Source organism: Pristiophorus japonicus, chromosome 22 (assembly GCF_044704955.1).
Source record: "Pristiophorus japonicus isolate sPriJap1 chromosome 22, sPriJap1.hap1, whole genome shotgun sequence".
NCBI classification, from domain to species: Eukaryota; Metazoa; Chordata; class Chondrichthyes; family Pristiophoridae; genus Pristiophorus; species Pristiophorus japonicus.
This window is the reverse complement of record NC_091998.1, coordinates 62380203-62400267: the sequence shown is the minus strand read 5'-3', so window position 1 is coordinate 62400267 and position 20065 is coordinate 62380203. Positions and strand designations below refer to the sequence as shown.

Sequence of the window (20065 nt, the reverse complement as noted above, 5' to 3'; positions counted from 1 at the left end):
GTGGATGAACTGGTGTGATTGTTAAACCTTTGCTAATAAACTAATTAGTTCTTAATAGCAATGTGTTGTACGAATTATTAAGCAAAGAACCCATGATCGTCATCATAGGCAGTCCTTCGGAATCAAGGAAGACTTGCTTCCACTCTAAAAGTGAGTCCTTAGGTGACTGAACAGTCCAATAGGGGAATTACAGTCTCTGTCACAGGTGAGACAGACAGTGGTTGAGGGTAAGGGGAGGGTGGGACTGGTTTGCCGCACGCTCCTTCTGCTGCCTGCGCTTGATTTCTGCACGCTCTCGCCGATGAGACTCGAGGTGCTCAACGCCCTCCCGGATGCACTTCCTCCACTTAGGGCGGTCTTTGGCCAGGGACTCCCAGGTGTCGGTGGGGATGTTACACTTTATGAAGGAGGCTTTGAGGGTGTCCTTGAAACGTTTCCTTTGCCCACCTGCAGATCGCCTGCAAGATAGAAGCAAATACATTACAACCATGTCTTATCTGAGAGTCAGGCAGTCCCAACTACTCTCTATCTCCCGCTTTCTACCCCTCCCCTACTGATTTGGGCTGACGTACAGGGAATTGAAGGCAAATTATTGACCTGGTTAGGAAATTGGCTGGGTGGCTGGGCAGGTGCTCTAATTGGCAGGATGTGGCTGGAGAGTCCAGAACTCAGGGGCACAGACTCAGGATAAGGGGTCGGCCATTTAAAGAAATAAAGACTTGGATTTATATAGCGCCTTTCACGACCACCGGACGTCTCAAAGCGCTTTACAGCCAATGAAGTACTTTTAGAGTGTAGTCACTGTTGTAATGTGGGAAACGCAGCAGCCAATTTGCACACAGCAAGCTCCCACAAACAGCAATGTGATAATGACCAGATAATCTGTTTTAGTGATGTTGATTGAGGGATAAATATTGGCCCCAGGACACCGGGGAAAACTCCCCTGCTCTTCTTTGAAATAGTGCCATGGGATCTTTTACGTCCACCCGAGAGGGTAGACAGGGCCTCGGTTTAACATCTCATCTGAAAGACAGCACCTCCGACAGTGCAGCACTCCCTCAGTCGCACACAGGAGTGTTAGCCTAGATTTTTGTGCTTAAGTCTTTGGAGTGGGGCTTGAACCCAGAACCTTCTGACACAGAGGCGAGGGGGCTACCCACTGGGCCACAGCTGACACTGAGATGAGGAGTATTTAGGATTGAGATGAGGAGGAATTTCTTCTCTCAAAGGGTTGTGAATCTTTGGAATTCTCTACCTCAAAGGGTTATGGATACTGAATCGTTGAGTATATTCACGGCTAAGATCAATAGATGTTTGGACTCTAGGAGAATCAAGGGATATGGGGATCGGGCGGGAAGGTGGAGTTGAGGTCAAAGATCAGCCATGATCTTATTGAATGGCGGAGCAGGCTCGAGGGGCCGTGTAGCCTACTCCTGCTCCTAATCCTTGTGTTCTTTAACACTCAGTGCTTTGTATTTAGCTTGGGCAGGGAGGAGACAGACAGCAGATAGAGAGAGGCTGGGGATGATTTTATCAGTTGCTTATCTTTACAGATTTGGTAACTGGTAATTTGGTAAGAATGTTGCCTGGACTGGAGAATTTTGGCTATGAGGAAAGATTGGAGATGCTGGGACTGTTTTCGTTGGAACAGAGGAGGCTGAGGGGAGACCTGATTGAGGTGAATAAAATTATGAGGGGCCTGGATAGAGTGAATAGGACGGACCTATTTCACTTAGCAGAGGGGTCAACAACCAGCGGGCATAGAGTTAAAGTAATTGTGGGAGGTTTAGAGGGGATTTGAGGGGAAATGTCTCCACCCAGAGGATGGTGGGGGTCTGGAACTCACTGCCTGAAAGGGTGGTAGAGGCAGAAACCCTCACCATATTTAAAAAGTACTTGGATGTGCACTTGAAGTGCCGTAACCTACAGGGCTACGGACCGAGAGCTGGAGAGTGGGATTAGGCTGGGTAGCTCTTGGTCAGCCGGCACGGACACGATGGGCCAAAATGGCCTCCTTCCGTGCTGTAAATTTCTATGATTCTAACTAAATGCAAGTACCAGAATGTATCATATTTTTTGACGTTTTTCTCCTGAAGGGGCCAATTTCCTGCAGGGGGACAGCTCCACAGGCCCTGTCCGACTTTCAGTAGGAGGAGTCCCCAGCGAGCAGACAGCACGGTTGGGCAGTTCAGTGGCCCACATCACCTTCGTCCCAGGCTGGGGCAGTTCAATCTGCCAACAGGGGTGCAGTGATTGGCTTTTCACACGGGCTTATAGTTTGACCCAGCACGTAGGGAATTATTGAACGATGCAGTACAGGGGGAGGTCATTCGACCCGTCGTGTCTGTGGCAGCTCTTCGAAAGAGCGACGTATTACACTCACTCCCCATCTCTTTCCCTAGAGCCCTTCAAACTTGACCAAGTACTTATTCAATTCCTTTTTGAAATGGAGGCTTGCTGTTCAGAGAAGGTTCACTAGGTTGATTCCGGAGATGAGGGGGTTGACTTATGAAGAAAGGTTGAGTAGGTTGGGTCTATACACATTGGAATTCAGAAGAATGAGAGGTGATCTTATCGAAACATCTAAGATAATGAGAGGGCTCGACAAGATGGATGTAGAGAGGATATTTCCACTCATAGGGGAAACTAAAACTAGGGGATGTAGTCTTAGAATAAGGGGCCACCCATTTAAAACTGAGATGAGGAGAAATTTCTTTTCTCAGAGGGTTGTAAATCTGTGGAATTCTCTACCCCAGAGAGCTGTGGAGGCTGGGTCATTGAATATGTTTAGGGTGGAGATAGACAGATTTTTGAGCGATAAGGGAGTCGAGGGTTATGGGGAGCGGGTAGGGAAGTGGAGCTGAGTCCATGATCGGATCAGCCATGATCTTATTGAATGGCAGAGCAGGCTCGAGGGGCCAAATGGCCTCCTCCTGCTCCTATTTCTTATGTTCTTATGTTACTGAATGTCCCACCAATGAGTTTGAAGGGGGTGAATTAATCTTGGACGCTTGGTACAGGCGATAGTGAATCGGCTGCTCGTTTTACACCCTGCTCAACTGTCTTTCTCACTTCGATGGAAAAGAAAATGAAGTAATGGTGAAGAATGGAAAGGGTAGACCAGACCATGTGGCTCACAGCCTAGTGAAGTTCATTGGTGGCCTCCCATCCCCTGGCCTCCAGCTTGGTGGGCGATTGCAAATGGTCGGTTCGTCAGGGAACTGAGAGAGTTCGCGGACAGTGTGCGGTAACATGAGTTCCAGTAGCGGTGGGCAAAGCTGTGTCAGATCATTCTCCGTCTTGTCTCCACAGCCCTCCGTTCTCAGGCTCCGACCCAATGAAAACTTACAATATAATCCTGCGAGGGATCGACATGATTGAGTTCCCAAAGAAAATCACCAAAAATGCTGGCACCCTCATCAAGAAACTGTGCAGGTGAGTGTCATGGATGACCTGCTGAGCAGCGCAGTGCTGTGCAGGTAACCGAGTCATGGTGGGACTTTTTTTATTCATTCCTGGGATGTGGGCGTCGCTGGTAACTCCAGCATTTATTGCCCATCCCTAATTGCCCCTCGAGAAGGTGGTGGTGAGCCGCCTTCTTGAACCGCTGCAGTCCATGTGGTGAAGGTGCTCCCACAGTGCTGTTAGGGAGGGAGTTCCAGGATTGTGGCCCAGCGACAATGAAGGAACGGCCGATATATTTCCAAGTTCGGTCGGTGTGCGATTTGGAGGGGGACTTGCAGCTGACGGTGTTCCCATGCGCCCGCTGCCCTTGGCCTTCTAGGCGGTAAGGTCGCGGGTTTGGGAGGTGCTGGGAGTTCAAATCCTGCCAGAGCCAGTCGCGAAATTGAATTCAATAACTCCGGTGATTTGTGGGTTTGGACCAGAAAAATGTTGGATTTTTGTAAAAACACGACTGGTTCAGTTAATGTCCTTCGGGGAAGGGAACCTGCCTTGCACATCCAGCCCACACGTGGCTCCAGACAATATGATTGACTTTTGATGGCCTCTGTAGTGGCCAAGTCAGTCACCCAGTTATAAAACATTCACATAAGAAAGTGGCTCACCCTCATTTGCTCTCTGAATAAATGTCTCCTCGCCCACATTCAAATCTCAAACTATCTCAATATCACGGCCCCACACCCTGCTATTAAAGAAAGACTTGCATTTATATAGCGCCTTTCACGACCACCGGATGTCTCAAAGCATTTTACAGCCAATGAAGTACTTTTGGAGTGTAGTCATTGTTATAATGTAGGAAAATTGGCAGCCAATTTGCGCACAGCAAGCTCCCACAAACAACAATGTGATAATAACCAGATAATCTGTTTTTGTTATGTTGATTGAGGGATAAATATTGACCAGAACACAGGGATAACTTCCCTGCTCTTCTTTGAAATGTCATTCAAAAATCTAGCTATCTCCACCTTAAATATATTTAATGAAGTGCTATGGGATTTTTACGTCCACTTCAGAGCAGACAGGGCCTCGGTTTAACGTCTTATCCGAAAGACGGCACCTCTGACAGTCCCTCAGCATTGCACTGGAGTTTCAGCCTGAATTCTTTTGTGCTCAAGTCCCTGAAGTGGGTCACGTGGGTCTTGAACCCACAACCTTCTGACTCAGTGTCGAGGGTGCTAACCAGTGAGCCACAGCTAACACTATTTTAGTGCAATCAGGGTGAAATTCACCAGTATTTTATCTCTCACTGGTTGAAGCGTTTGCATCTAACTCCTGTTTGAGTTTTTAAATGTATTTATTTGGGTTAGTGTTAGAAAGAGAGACTTGCATTTCTATAGTGCCTCTCACGACCTCAGGATATCGCAGAGCTTTACAGTGTAGTCCCTGTTGTAATGTAGACAGCAATGGAAATGCAGCAGCCAATTTGCGCACAGCAAGCTCCCACAAACAGTAATGTGATAATGACCAGATAATCTGTTTTTGTTATGTTGATTAAGGGATAAATATTGGCCAGGGCACTGCAGAGAACTCTCCTGCTCTTCTTCCAATAGTACGATGGGATCTTTCACGTCCCATATCTGAGAGGGCAGACGGGGCCTCGGTTTAACGTCTCATCCAAAAGACAGCACCTCGACAGTGCGGCACTGGAGTGTCAGCCGAGCCAGTGAACGTCAGCGAGCTGCTCAACCAAAGAGGGCCAAAGAGTGTTTGTGCTCAAAGTCACTGTGACCCAGAGGCAAGAGTGCTACCCACTGAGCCACAGCTGACATGCCAGCGAGACTAACACAAGGATGCAAGGCCAGTCTGCTTGCAGCAGTAATCCACGGAGGTGTGTGGGGGACCTGACCCATCCACCTCCATGGCACGAACCTGGTATTGCAGTACTTCCAGGAACGGTGCAGTGGCTCTAGGCCTTTTGGCTAAGAGCATTGGCACAGAGTGATCCTTGAATGGGCCCAAGGTGACCTCTGGCGTTTGTGATTTGACAAAGAATTGGAACGATTGGCTACGAATTTCAAAAAAAAAAAAAAATCCCACGGACAGCCATTGTTACTGCCCTTCCCTCCTCTGCTGTGTGTGATCAGCCAGCCGTCTACTTCTGTAACTCACTCTGTTTCTCAACAGGGACAACCCTTCCGAGAGACTGGGCAACCAAAAGAACGGGGTTAAAGACATCCAGAAGCACAAGTGAGTAGCGCGGAAGCTCTTGCACGGGAACTATGGGGCTAGATGGAGCTGGTGCACACGTGGGCAGGTGTGTGAGCCGTGCCGAGCTGGGATGTCCTGCGGGTCAGGGCAGAATTAACGGGGCTCAGGCGACCAGGTGCCACTGCTCCACCACTTGACTGCACTGCTGCTGAAGGAGCCAGGAGGAAATGAACGACTGGCTCCCTGTTCCCAGTCACTGCTGGACACGGTCTTGCTTGGTTGTGATGCCCTCTGTGGTTGAGCAGTCCACTGATGCTCACTGGCTCGGCTCATGCACAAAGAGTGGCCGCTTAGTTGAGAGGCGAGGAAGACAGCCAGTGTCCATGGAACTGTGCCCTAGCCAGGATCAGCTACTGATAGGACAGGAAGTTGAGGGATAGAGTAGACCCCAGCTGCCTTGACAACATATTGCTCACTGAGGTACAGACACTGCACAGACTGACACTTCGCTCTCTTTAAATGTGGATTTTACATTTTTCCTTATTGGGTTGAACTGAGTTCATTGACTGCAACTGTACAGGAGGAGGCCATTTGGCCCATCTTGTCTGTGCCAGCTCTTTGAAAGAGCTACACAATTAGTCCTGTTCCCCTGCTCTTTCCCCACAGCCCTGCAAATGTTTCCAGAAAAAGGAGGCATATAAGAACATAAGAAATAGGAACAGGAGTAGGCCATACGGCCCGTTGAGCCTGCTCCACCATTTAATAAGATCATGGCTGATCTGATCATAGACTCAGCTCCACGTCCCTGCCCGCTCCCCATAACCCCTTATCATTTAAGAAACTATCTATTTATTCAATGTCCCGGCTTCCACAGCTCTCTGAGGCAGCGAATTCCACAGATTTACAACCCTCTGAGAGATGAAATTCCTCCTCATCTCAGTTTTAAATGGGCGGCCCCTTATTCTAAGATCATGCCCTCTAGTTCTAGTCTCCCCCATCAGTGGAAACATCCTCTCTGCATCCACCTTGTCAAGCCCCCTCATAATCTTATACGTTTCAATAAGATCACATCTCATTCTTCTGAACTCCAGGGAGTAGAGGCCCAACCTACTCAACCTTTCCTCATACGTCATCCCCCTCATCTCCGGAATCAACCTAGTGAACCTTCTCTGAACTGCCTCCAAAGCAAGTATATCCTTTCGTAAATATGGAAACCAAAACTGCACGCAGTATTCCAGGTGTGGCCTCACCAATACCCTGTATAGCTGTAACAAGACGTCCCTGCCTTTATACTCCATCCCCTTTGCAATAAAGGCCAAGATTCCATTGGCTTTCCTGATCACTTGCTGTACCTGCATACTATCCTTTTGTGTTTCATGTACAAGTACCCCCAGGTCCCGCTGTATTGCAACGCGTTGCAATCTTTCTCCATTTAAATAATATCTTGCTCTTTGATTTTTATTTTGCCAAAGTGCACTTTCCAACATTATAATCCAACTGCCAAATTTTTGCCCACTCACTTAGCCTGACTATGACAATGGTAAGGTTCATAATACAGAGGAGAACCAAGTTGAATATAGAAAGTATAGTAGGAGATCTATAAAAGGGAAGAGGGGGGGGGGGGGGAGAGTATAAGAATAGGTTAGCAGGTAGCAGGTAAAAGAGAACCTAAAAGTCTTTTTATAAACATATAAATAGTAAAAGGGTAGTCAAGGGAAGAGTGGGGCCGATCATGGACTAAACAGATCATCTTGTGGAAGCTGAGGCCATGGATGAGGTACTAAATGAGTACTTTGCATCCTCACTAGAGAAGAGGATGCTGCCAACAGTAGCAAAAGAGAAGGCAGCAGTGATTAAAAATAGATAAAGAAGACGTACTTCATAGGTTAGCAGTCCTCAAAGTAGAAAAGTCATCCAGTCCAGATGGGATGCATCTAAGGTTACTGAAGGAAGTCAGGGTAGAAATTGCAGAGGCTCTGACCACAATCTTCCAATCCTCCTTAGATATGGGGGGGGGAGGAAGGGGTGGGGGTGCAAGAGGACTGGAGAATTGCAGGTGCTACACCCGTTTTAAAAAAAGGGAGAGGGATAAGCTAGGCAGCTACAGGCCAGTCAGCCCAATGTTGGTGGTGAGGAAATTTTGTTAGAGTCAATAATTTGGGATAAAATTAATTGGCATTTGAAAAGTATGGGCTAATAAATAAAAGTTCCCATGGATTTGTTAAAGGCAAATTATGTTTGATTAACTTGATCAAGTTCTTTGATGAAGTAACGGAGAGGGTTGATGAGGATAGTGTGGGTGATGTTGTGTATATGGACTTTCAAAAGGCGTTTTGCAAAGACTCCACATTCAGCAATGTTTAATAATGTGATGGAGGACTCCCTCTGTTGTCACTTTAACCCTTACTGAGTCACTGACTGCTCATTCCCTCATTGAATAGCTCACTTACCGGTTCACAGTGAGGATGTAACTGGTTGACTGTGTTCCTTCTGTTTCAGATGGTTTGAAGGCTTTAACTTTGATGGGTTGAAGAAAGGGACGCTCACTCCGCCCATAGTGCCCAGTGTAAGTGCTCTTACATTTCTCACGTTTTAGTTTTGACATATTTTTGTTCTCTGGTTATTGATTCATTGACCCGTGGAAATAGTTTTTTTCCTCTTTACCTTATCAAAACCCTTTTATAAGGGAGAACCCCTCTATCCGATCTCCTCGTAACCTCTGATCTGATGAGCCGAGCTCCAGTATCTAGTCTCTCCTCGTAGCCACAGCCTCTCATCCGTGGGACTACCTTAGTGAGTCTCGTCTCCATGATCTTGACATCCTTGCCAAAGTAGGGCTCTGAAACTGTGTGCTAACGGCAGCCTTACTAATGATTTGTGCAGTTTTGCATTACCTCATTGTTTTTGTACGCTTTGTAAACTAGTTTCGGTCCCCAAGGACTTACTGAGTGTGTCCAGTGAGTAGCTCAGCCATACAGACTCGGACAGTCCACATTAATTAGCAACAACGTCAACAGAAAGGACATCCTTCGGATCAGTATCTGTTGTTCCAATCGGAGAGCAAGGGGCAGTATTGTCAGCGGGCATCCCCTAATCATTGCACTCTAATGTCTACTCCGTTCCTTTGAGTTGGGGGTTTTACCTTCAGACTCAACTGTTCCATCCCATTCTCCACCCAAAAACTAGAATTCATCCAAAACGCTGCTGCTCCTGTCCTAACTCGCACCAAGCCCCCTTCACACATCACCCCCGACTCGCTGACTTACTTTGCCTCCCGTTCCGGTAACTTTGCCCTCTGGATTTTAATATTTGCATCCCTGTTCAAATCCCTCCATGGCCTCGCCCCCTCCCTATCTCTGAAACCTCCTGCAGCCCTACAACCCTCGGAGATCTCTGCGTTCCTCCATTTCTGGCCTCTTATCCAACCCCCACTCCCTTGGCACAGCCTTGCCTGCAGCTGCCTGAGCTCCCTAGCTCTGAAATTCCATCTCCACCTCTCCTCCCTTTAAGATGCTCCTGAAAACCTCTTTAACCAAGCATTTAGTCGCCTGTTTTAATGTCTCCCCTTGGCTCTGTGTCAATTTGTACGTGATTACGTTCCTGCACCATGTTAAAGGCGCTGTTTAAATGCAAGTTTAATAACTGTGTGTCTCCGTTCCAGGTGAATGGGCCTCTGGACACCAGCAATTTTGACACTTTCCCGGAGGACACGGAGGAGGAACCTCCCGACGAGGACTCAGGATGGGACGTTGATTTTTAGCTCCGGAGCCCTTCTCATTGTCTGAGCTGCTGCAGAAGAGGAGAAGCGGAGAATGAAAGATGGGGACTTTTCGGAGCAGTACAGACACGAGGCACAAACTCAGGGATGCTGAGCTCGGAGAACTTTATGTAAAGAGAAATGGATTGTAATCCAGATATAGGACAGATATGAATTAAACCTATACCAGTGCAGTATTTCTCAGCACCAAAGGGAGAGGTCAGGTAGGGAGAGTGCTTTTTATTCAAAGATACCCCCATTTCATAGTTGGAAACTCACTGGACTCAGATTGAGTGAGTTGTTTGCAGTCTCTGTTTTTCAGGATTGCACACTGCATTGATTCTGGAAGCTCTCTGGGATCACTGCCCCCATTGTCTGCGATAGAGTTGGTCTAGGGGCTCCCACACTCAGAGACCCCAGCAAAGAGGGACACCCTCAACCCTGAAAGATGTTAAACCAATTTCTTCAGTCCATTTACGATTGAAGCATAGAATGGGGTTACTCTCCGAGTAAAATAGAGCCCCTTGGGAATGGTGGCCTTCGCTCACTCTAGATGGACAATAGCAGGCTGGGGGGGGTGGGGGGAGAAAGAGGGTGACCTCCAGGGATGGCATGAATTGTGTTTGTTCCCTGTTGCAGTGACATTGTAAATGCATTCATTAAACTCAAAAGTTACAGTTTCTTACAGTCCTTCTCCCCCTCCCTGGGGATTGTGTGGGTCTGGTTTGCACCGCTCACTGATAGCACAGTTACTGCGACTAGAATGTGTAACAGGAGGTTACCAGTAAGTGGGCTATGCCAATCCCTAGCTTGTTCCCCAGTCGATGGTGAGTTGGGGAGGGGGGGGGGGGGGCTTCAAAAATAGTCCCAGTTCTCCCAGTCCTTCCTATAGTGTGGTGGCCAGAATTGAACACGATACTGCAGCTGAGGCCTAACCAGTGTTTTATAAAAGGTTTAGCATAACTTCCTGCCGATTGTACTGTCTTTATTAATAATGCCTTTTTAACAGCCACCTCAACCTGTCCTGCCACCGTCAACGATGTCTGTACACCTCCAGGGCTCTGTTCCTGCACCCCCTTTAAAATTGTACCATTTAGTTTATATTACCTCTCCTCATTCTTCTGACCAAAATGAATCACCTCACACTTCTCTGTGTTAAATGTGTCTGCCCATTTCACCAGTCTGTCTGCGATCCACCTGAAGTATGGTGCTATCCTCCTTGCTGTTTGTCAGATGACAAAGTGTCAAATGAACGTGACTATAGCAGTCCGGGAGAGATGAAGAAGCAACATGCGGAGAAGGTCTGAGACAAGATTCTTAAGCAGACATGGGACTGGAAACCGTGACGAACAAGAGCTAGAAGTTGACCCAGAAGGACTTGCGCAGCACAACAGATACCATGCCCTGTAAATATGGGAGGGAGGGGCAGAATTAAATGGTGGTGCTTAGTTGCACTCAACAGAAAACATGGATGAATGATGGTTGAAGCAAAGTGTACAATTTAAGGCACATTAAAGGGAGTGGCGATATTAAGCATCAACGCTAAGAGCCTGACCATCAGTTCTCAGGATATAGATAGCATTTAAAGTTGCGCGGTGAGGACAGATGTTAAGTATCAACCCCAAAAGAACCTAAAAAAACAAGACGGGCAGAGTATCAGGGATGCACGCTCATCTTCCTGCGACATGGAGATAGAGGATCCAGGTCCAAGACTAGTTCACAGCAGTAAGATTGGAGGTAGTGGGCCAGTTTGAGATTGCATAGAAATAGGGGGAGTTACTGTACAACGGCTAAATCAAGTGGCTGAATCAGGAAGGCTGCAGCAGGGCGTGTATAACATGTGAGGGGAGGAGTGCGGATGAGAGATTAGGCAGAGATGCAGTAGATGGAGAATAGAGGAAGACACACACATGTACTGGTTACCTTGGTTACACTTCAGTTTCCATAGCGAGTCAGACACTACATGGTCACAGTCTATCACTGAAATCACATAGTCTGAAGAGCTACAGCATTGTTGCCCAATCCTGATAGGTGCCCGCAAGATGATTCGAAGAATTCATTTACCAGTGCAGTGATTTACTGAGACCTCAGAAGTGCTCGAGAAACAAAACAATTTCATAGACCACTGCCGTAGGCACAGGAGGCCATTTTGCTCCTCAAGCCTGTTCTGCTATTTATTGAGATCATGGTTAATCTGTGTCCTAACACCATATCCCTTAATACCTTTGGCGAACAAAAATCTATCAATCTCAGATTTAAAATTAATTGATCTAGCATCAATTGCAGTTTGCGAGAGTTCTAAACATTTACCATATTTTGCGTGTTTAGTGTTTCCTAACTTCACTCCTGAAAAATCTGGCTCTAACTCTTAGACTCCCCAACCAGCAGAAATAGTTTCATTCTACCCTATCAGTTTCCCTGAATATCTTGAAAACTTTAATCAATTCACTCCTCAACTCCCAAGTCTTTTTGGACCACCACTGTTTCTAGTTTTTCACCATTTAGAAAGCACCCTGTTCTATCCTTTTTTAGTCCAAAGTAGATAACCTCACACTTGCCTACACTGAAATCCATTTTCCGCAATTTTGCCCATCACTTAATCTGTTAATATCTTTGTCGTCTTATGCTTCCATCTACACTGCTTACATTACATTTAGCTTTGTCATCGGAAAATTTGGATATGTGGCTCTCTATTCCATCGTCTAAGTCATAAATAACTGAATAGTTGAGGCCCCAACACAGATCCCAGTGGGACACCACCAGTCACATCCTGCCAATTCGAGTACTTGTCCATGATCCCTAATCTCTGTCTCCTGCCACTCAGCCAATTTCCTAACCAGATCAATAATTTGCCTCCAGTTCCATGAGCTTCAACTTTAGCTAACAGTCTCTTATGAAAGACTTTATTGAATGCCTTCTGAAAGTTGATATAACATCCATAGATATTCCCGGGTTCACTACTTTAGCCACTTCTTCAAAAAAGTTCAATTAGTTTCATCAGGCACGACCTTCCCTTTACAAATCCCTGCTGGCGCTCTCATTTGAAAATGTTCACGGTGTTCAGTCACTCTATCCTTAATTTGTAGATTTGACAATTTGCCAGGCATGTTTTATTCACAAGTGCTGTTATAAGCGGTGCCATGTTCCAAGTGTGTGATCTGGAGCAATCCTGTTGCAGCCAGGTCTACATTACTACTTCTGGGACAACAGCAAGTTTCTCCCAATGATTTGGGTATCCAGTTTTGCACTGCTGGGACCACAGCTTGGGCTACAGACAAGTTCTAGTTAAGCATTCAGAAGTCTTTTTTTGTCCCTTGGACCCAGAATATGTTCAAGAAAATACTTCCCCCTCTATTACCCTGGCCGGAGGCCATCCCTCCTACACTGTCGGCGAGTCTCCAGGAATGGAATATTCATCTGCCGGCCACTGTTGCTTGCAACCCAGGAGAAAAGCAGAATTCACACTTTGCACTCGTGGTTACAGACAAGTTTGGACCTAAAATCCCCACGGCGTTATTCAAAGAGCAGGAGAATTCTCAACACCCTGGCCAAAATTTATCCCTCAACCAACAGGGGTTATCTGATGATTGTGGAACCTTACTGTGCACAAATTTGCTGCTGCGTTTCATCCATCACAAGAGTGACTATACTGCCTGTAAAGTGTTTGGGACACCATGAGGTCGCTAGTCTTTCTTACTTTTTAACTTCAGGAAGTGGCAGGGATGTTGCATTGAATTTATAGTATAGAAACCCAACTGGCCTACGCCACTGTTTATGCTCCAATCGTGCCTCTACTTCATCGAACGCTATCATATCCTTCAATTCCTTTCTCTCTCATGTACTTAGCCAGATCCCCCTTAAAGGCTTCAACCTTTCCTTGCCCCGATTAAATTTATTAGCGACGATCTTATATTCATGGCCCCAAGTTTTCTCGTCTTTTCAAAAGACAGGAGCCCCAGCCTGTACCGATAGATGAGGAGTACTGGCACGCTCATCAATTGCTGGATGGTTTCGATAGTTCAGGTCGGGCAAACACTTTGCACACGACGAGTGCTGTTGATGCGCCAAGAATCCACCACTCATTGGGTGAGAGGACGAGAGCCAAACAGCCATCATTAGTCGGGCCAGAGCTTCAGTCCACGTGCGATGTTCAGGGACTGTTATTTTCTGCGGTGTCTCAATGCACAAAAAAATGAAAACTGTATTTACCCATGGTCACGCTCAGCATGCGAAGATGGCCAGCAGCCAATGCGTGTTTAGCAGAACAGTTTAGCTCCCCAACAGCAGCAATAAATCAAAACAGACTTCTGAGTCAGCGAACTGTCGTCAGTGGTGGGCCGCAAGTACACATGCCTCCGACTTAGTCAGGCTCTGCAACCCAGTCTGGAGAACACAACAGCAGCTGGCGCCAACCCCTTTGGTTCTTGTACGTTCCGATCATTTTTCATTGCGTGTCGGTTCATTTAGATATGCAGCGGAGATGGGGGCCAGTATCCTGCGATGTATGGGGCCACCCGCTGTCAGTGGTGTTGCAAGATCACGGCCTCAACTCTTCACGTTCCCTGATCGGCTCCTCTGAGCTCGCCAGTTGTGCACAACACCACAGGAGAAAAGGTGGAGGGACTGCAGTGAGGAACAGCAGAGAGGTCTTGCAGTGGAATGCACCCTTCCCAAATTAAACTGCATGTAAAGCACAACAGGACCAAGAAGAAACGGGGTTATAGCCAGCGCAGGAAGCAGCAGTGGTCCTACAATCAAATCGGTGTCGCTGTGCGAGTCCCACTTCTCTCACACATCAGTCTCTTGCCGCATTAGTGACAAGATACAGTGAGGAGAAACTCTACAATTGCAAGGCCGATGTCAGTGCCTGCAACCTGGCATGGAATTGGGGCAGACGGTCCTAGTGGAAAGTGAAGAATGAGGAAAAGGAAATGGGGAACAATTTTCAGTTATCTGGGCATGCACTGCAGGCAGCCTGCGAACAGAGAGCGTTAGGTTAGAGGGTTCCACAGTACTCTGGTTCCTTAAGCTCCAACAGTTTCACAGGAGTTAACCGCTGTGGTCAGTCCCTGTTACACACAGATGAGCCCGGACAGATCTGCATGGGGCTGGGACATCCTCTCCCCTCTTTGTACATTTAATGTGGAGCACATTATACAGACTTTGCAACTGCCGATGCTTTTCTCCACGATGAATCCAAGGCCGTTCCACACAAATTTTGGACAGCCCGACAGAGATTGGCAACTCGAGGAGGAATTATCCAAATTTTCCCGAAATTGGTCATTTTTGCCTTCCCCGGAGTTAGCATTTATTGATAAGGAAGAGGACACCCCTCTCTCTCTGGAGTTAGCCTCCACTCGAGTGGCTCAGACAGTCCCAGCCTTGTTCTCAGCTGCATTCCTTGCTCTGGTACACACAAGCCACTCTTCAGGACGGCAAGAAGCAGACAACAGTGATGCGCTCCCCTCTCTCCCTGCTCTGGTGGCCCCTTATATCACAGCGCTAGCCTGAGACCGAGCCGGTGCAGATTTAGCAACAGAAGCACACACGAAGATTTGCTCATAGTTTGTGAATGATTCTGGCCACAGGCTGGAGGGGGGCGGTTGGGGAAAGAGGAGGGGGGGGGGGGCGGGGAAGTGCGTGTTACAAGCCGCTAGCGTGGAAACCAGTTGCAAGAACAGGCCGAGGCACCATCCCGCCTGCAGTCAGTATCAGAGCAACAGGGCCCTCTGCTGGCAGCCAGCATCACACAGGCATCGCCTCTAACACGCTATCGATGACATTGCAGAGTGTAACCATTGTATACTGGAGGCTGTGACAATGCAACTAAGACAAGGCAGACGCTCCACCAGGGCGACATAAACTCAAATCATTTTATTTTTCTTTAAATGCCGAATACAGCGCAGTGATTTAAAAATGGCAATGAAGGTCTCTACCACATGCACATACATAAAAGATAAATTACTGGGTGTGATTGTAACACATAAATCTAAGCCGAATTTTCAGGAAATAACTTCGAACACTAATCTGGCATGACATGACCTCCACATGGTGCTGACTGGGAAAACAATCCTGTACCAAGGACTGAGATCCGACTTCCCATCTCCCTCGGAGAGGCTGGCCGGCCGTCAGGATCGAGATCACTAATTTAAGGCCAAATATTCTCATGATTCTTCTGTGCCTTGTCCATGGAGGAGGGGGGCATTTTATTTTAAACAACTTGTATCTTAGCAGCTAGCCCAAAGGCGTTACCATTGCCTCCACAGTATTAAGCTTCCAGCTCAAAGCCCATGCCAACCTTGTGGCCCCCGGCGTGGAAATTCTTCCCGTCTATCAATCCGGATAGTGTCAATTTCACGCCTGAGAGAGAGAGAGAGAGAGAGAGAGAGAGCGGGCTGTTACCGCGGAGATGCACGAGACGGACATGCGCACAAACAGACGCGCGCACTGTGCTGGTCACACCATGGAGCCGTTCCCACATCCACACCACATTCTGCACTGGAGAGAGCATCCCTTTTTGGAAATCATTTTGTGCGTTGGCTGTCCCCTTACCCGCTGCTAAGACAGGCAGCACAGTCCAGGTCAGTGCTTCCTCCACAGACAGGCCCGCTCGGCCAGTAAACAGCACACACACTGCAGGAGAGGGTTTTCAGTCCCACACGTCCATCCCGCCAACAGATCTCAATCCCATCTCGCCAACCATTTAACTGGATCAATCGATCTATTCTCGCTCCGGGTTTCCACGGCGGAGTCTCCCACTCACCTCAGAGCCGCTGCGTTAAGGTGCGAGGGACTATTAGGCGGGACTCCCAATGACTATCCAGTTACTCCTGCTAGCCCGGGAGCAGAGGTCCCAGCTCAGCTGTGACGTCACCTATGGTGCAATAGCCCACTATACACGGTCGTGGTGGACTGACTTTGACCACCTGGGTAAGATATCAGAGGATGCCCAGCATCCAACAATACCCCAAGGTTTGGCTCAGGGGAGGACTGGGCGGGCAAGGGAGAGAAAAAGTACACACACACACCTCCTTCCTTCCAAAACTTACTGCCGGTACAATGTGAGCCATCACCCGTAGCGAAGCGAGACCAGAGCAGAGAGCAGATGACAGAGCTGCGTTACTAATGAGGAACATTGGGAATCGGAGAGCAGTTTGCATACACACCTGGTCTGAGGGTATGAGTGTAGCCCACGCCAATCAGGCTGGAGTTATTCACTTTGGCCTAGAACAGAACACACAAACAATAAACCAACAGGCAAACAGTAAGAGGGGTCTCAGCAACATTTGGAAGAACGGTACTCCCCTCAACCAACTGCTTCTCGAAATCTCCACTTGATCCCCGACCCCTCAACTGAAGGTGAGCGAATGATAAAACGACAAACTGTTGCTGTAAAGACTCAGAACCAAGTGCGCGGAGTTCAGTGATGGGCATCGACAGCATGTCTTGAGTATGGAGCCCCCACAATACCGTTTGAGGCAGTTCCTCGAAGCTCCTCCACTTCCCTGTTACCTGGGTGTAGCCTCTAATTCAATCTTTCCCAGGACCTTGAATTTTCTCGCCTCCCTCAGCCTTGCTGTGTTCCCACCATTGAGAATACAGATTTGGCACTGCCAGAATGACATCAACTTTCTGTGTCAGCTTGGCTCAGTTGGTAGGGCGCACCTGGAGTCAGAAGGTTGTGGTTTGAGCTCCACATCCCGACGAGTGCACGATTGTGGCCCACACTCCACGGCCGTGCTGAGGGAGCGCTGCACAGTCACAGGCATCATCCCTCGGATCAGATGTGTGATGTTTGAGAGATCCGGTGCACAAACTGGCTGAATAACCAGGTTCACTGCACTTCACACAGTAATGCATTACTGCATATTTCTGAGGTGTGATAAAGACTTGGATTTATATAGCGCCTTTCACGACAACCGGACGTCTCAAAGCGCTTTACAGCCAATTTGTGCACAGCAAGCTCCCACAAACAGCAATGTGATAATAACCAGATAATCTGTTTTTTTATGATGTTGATTGAGGGCTAAATATTGGCCAGGACACCAGAGATAATTCCCCTGCTCTTCCTCAAAATAGTGCCATGGGATCTTTTACGACCACTTGAGAGAACAGACGGGGCCTCGGTTTAACGTGTCATCCGAAAGACGGCACCTCCGACAGTGCAGCACTCGCTCAGTACTGCACTGGAGTGTCAGCCTAGATTTTTTGTATTCAAGTCCCTGGAGTGGGACTTGAACCCAAAACCTTCTGACTCAGGTGAGTGTGCTGCCCACTGAGCCCCGGCTGACACTATAAGCGGAGATATCTGACGGTGCTTGGTTCTACACGAGTTACTGCATCACAACCCAGAGCCCAGTCCACAGCCACAGACTGCGCGCATGCTTGTGCGCGAGCGCGTGCATTCAGTCCTTTCCCTGGTCATTATCACACTGCTGTTTGTGGGAGCTTGCTGTGCGCAAGTTGGCTGCCGCGTTTCCCACATTACAACAATGACTATGCTCCAAAAGTACGTAATTGACTGTAAATTGAGATGTCCAGTGGTCATGAAAGGCGCTATATAAATGCAAGTCTTTTTCTATCCTACTCCTGTACTAAGGGCCTCAGCCCCTCACCTCAGTTTCTCAATTACAAAGCCCTTTTTCTTGAGGCAAGGAAAGTCACATTTCGTGCTTCACTCCAGCATCGGATTGCATTTTGAATAACTGCAGTTATTCAACTGCCGGGCTGTGCAGCTTAGAGGGAACATTGCTTATCTCATTTTATTTTTCACAATTGCATTTATTGCCTCTGATCCGACTTTATTTTACAGATTTATGTCACACCTTTTTCACATACTGTTCAACTTAGAATCACAGAACCTTGCAGAAAAAGGCCACGCGACCCATCGTGCTTGTGCCGGCTTTTTGAACGAGCTATTCAATTACTCCCATTCCGCCCGCTCTTTCCCTGTCCCCTCCCCCCACAACTGGTCTCATCTTTTGTCACAGATTATCCACGTTACAGTTAAAGTGAGTCCCGCCGTTTTCTGCCCCCGTTGCAACACAAGGGAATTCTTTTTGTGGATGTTTGACCGAGGAGGACACGGTATTGACAGCGGAGACATTACTCACCGATACATAGGCGTCACAATCAATCTGGTACTTGGCGGCGATCCCAAAGCGGGTGTTATTGCTGCCGGCAGTCCAAGCGAGGTTCACTGCAGTTTCCACCTTGTCATTCACTTTCTGGTAAATGGAGCCTCCAAATTCTGCACCGTCATTGCTGGGAGCGGAGCAAGAAAAGGAACTCTAATCAAGCAGTGCCCACCATACCAGTAACTGCTGGAGAACAGGGCCCTCTGTAGATTCAATACTACAGCCGCCTCCCAATATCAACGCACTACCATCTCTGATCACCCTGCTAATAATCAGGCAGGAACGGTTCTCCTCAGGCTAATGCCTTTTGAGATTTGCATCTTGTCTTCGTTCTGGCAATCTTTCAACGTTACTGTCCGCTGGCTTCACTTCACTGGTGATCGGGAGCTGCCGCGTCATACTGGAACGGTTCCAATATCGTTATTCTGATGAAAAACATGTGCTGGTCTCTCGAAACGTTATCTTTCTTTTCTCAAGCAGAGTTGAGAGATTGGAAAAGAACTCCCACGTCACTTCATGCTCGTGCATTCAATGCTCCTACGTTCATGACCCAGAATCACAGAGTTAATGTTTCGGGTCGACGATCTTGCGCCAGAACTGCCGAATGCTCGAAATGAACAAATTCTTAAGGAGCACTGAAAGGGGGAGTGGAGGAAAGAACAAAAAGGGAAGGTCTGTGATAGGGTGGAAGAAGGAAGAGATTTCCCCCCTCCCCCTTTCAGTTCCTTAAGAATCTGTTCATTTCGAACATTCGCCAGTTCTGATGAAGGGTCATCGACCTGAAACGTTAACTCGGTTTCTCTCTCCACAGATGCTGCCTGACCTGCTGAGTTTTTCCAGCATTTTATGTTTGTACTTCAGATTCTAGCACCCGCAGTATTGTGCTCTTGTACATACAGTTATGATCACCACAAAAGGAATATTGCATCTATTGAAAGGATACAGAAGAGAGCAATCTGAGTGATTGGGGGGATTGGATTATTACGAGTGATTATGTTCACAGAGCACGTTCGCACTGGAAAAGCAAAGGGTGGAGAGGTGAGGCAAGGCTAACCCGATTCTCAGATGTACTTACACATGGGTGTGCAGTTGGAAATCCCCGGCCTTGTAGCCCAGAGAGAAGTTGTTCTGGGCCAGTTTGGATTTTGCGGTGTCAAAGGCCATCTGGTGCCCGACAAGCCAGCCCTCGTACCCGAACACAGCCGTGCTGTGGATGGTGGGGCCCGCAAAGTCAAAGTCAATGTCACAGCCCAGGTTAACGTAGTCTCTCTTGTAGGCAGTCTTCAGCTTTCCGCTCTTCTTGCTGCAGGCAGAGCACACACACACACACACACCCAACACGTTATTTACAGTATACAATAGTGCAGAACTAGCACGGCCTCTCAGCCCCCCTGAACCAGCCTCCGACTTTTTGCGGAAGTACAATTCCACAGACGTTTCCAGTACCTCCTCCGGGTGGCCATTCCTCATGCACAGGTTTAGACAGTGTGTCAGCTGGCTCTCCGTCCATGGGAGGCATCGCAGGCGAGCCCGATCCTGCTCTTGCCCCAACCCTGCACAC

The 20065-nt window shown here is 47.9% G+C and overlaps 1 protein-coding gene and 1 pseudogene across 3 annotated transcripts in view; one reads left to right on the top strand and one right to left on the bottom strand.

Moving 5' to 3' along the window:
• Positions 1–9370, top strand: part of LOC139234789 (cGMP-dependent protein kinase 1-like) — a 125362-nt pseudogene extending 115992 nt beyond the window's left edge.
• Positions 9371–15226: 5856 nt separating this feature from the next.
• Positions 15227–20065, bottom strand: part of vdac3 (voltage-dependent anion channel 3) — a 33050-nt gene continuing 28211 nt past the window's right edge. For all 3 annotated transcript variants that reach the window (XM_070866250.1, XM_070866251.1, XM_070866252.1), the window contains exons 6-9: positions 19580–19807; positions 18481–18631; positions 16534–16591; positions 15227–15727 (exon numbers count right to left, since the gene is read on the bottom strand). In XM_070866250.1, coding sequence (XP_070722351.1) covers positions 15636–15727; positions 16534–16591; positions 18481–18631; positions 19580–19807 — 529 coding nt within the window. In that variant the 3' untranslated portion in view covers positions 15227–15635. The remainder of the gene's footprint in view (positions 15728–16533; positions 16592–18480; positions 18632–19579; positions 19808–20065) is intronic.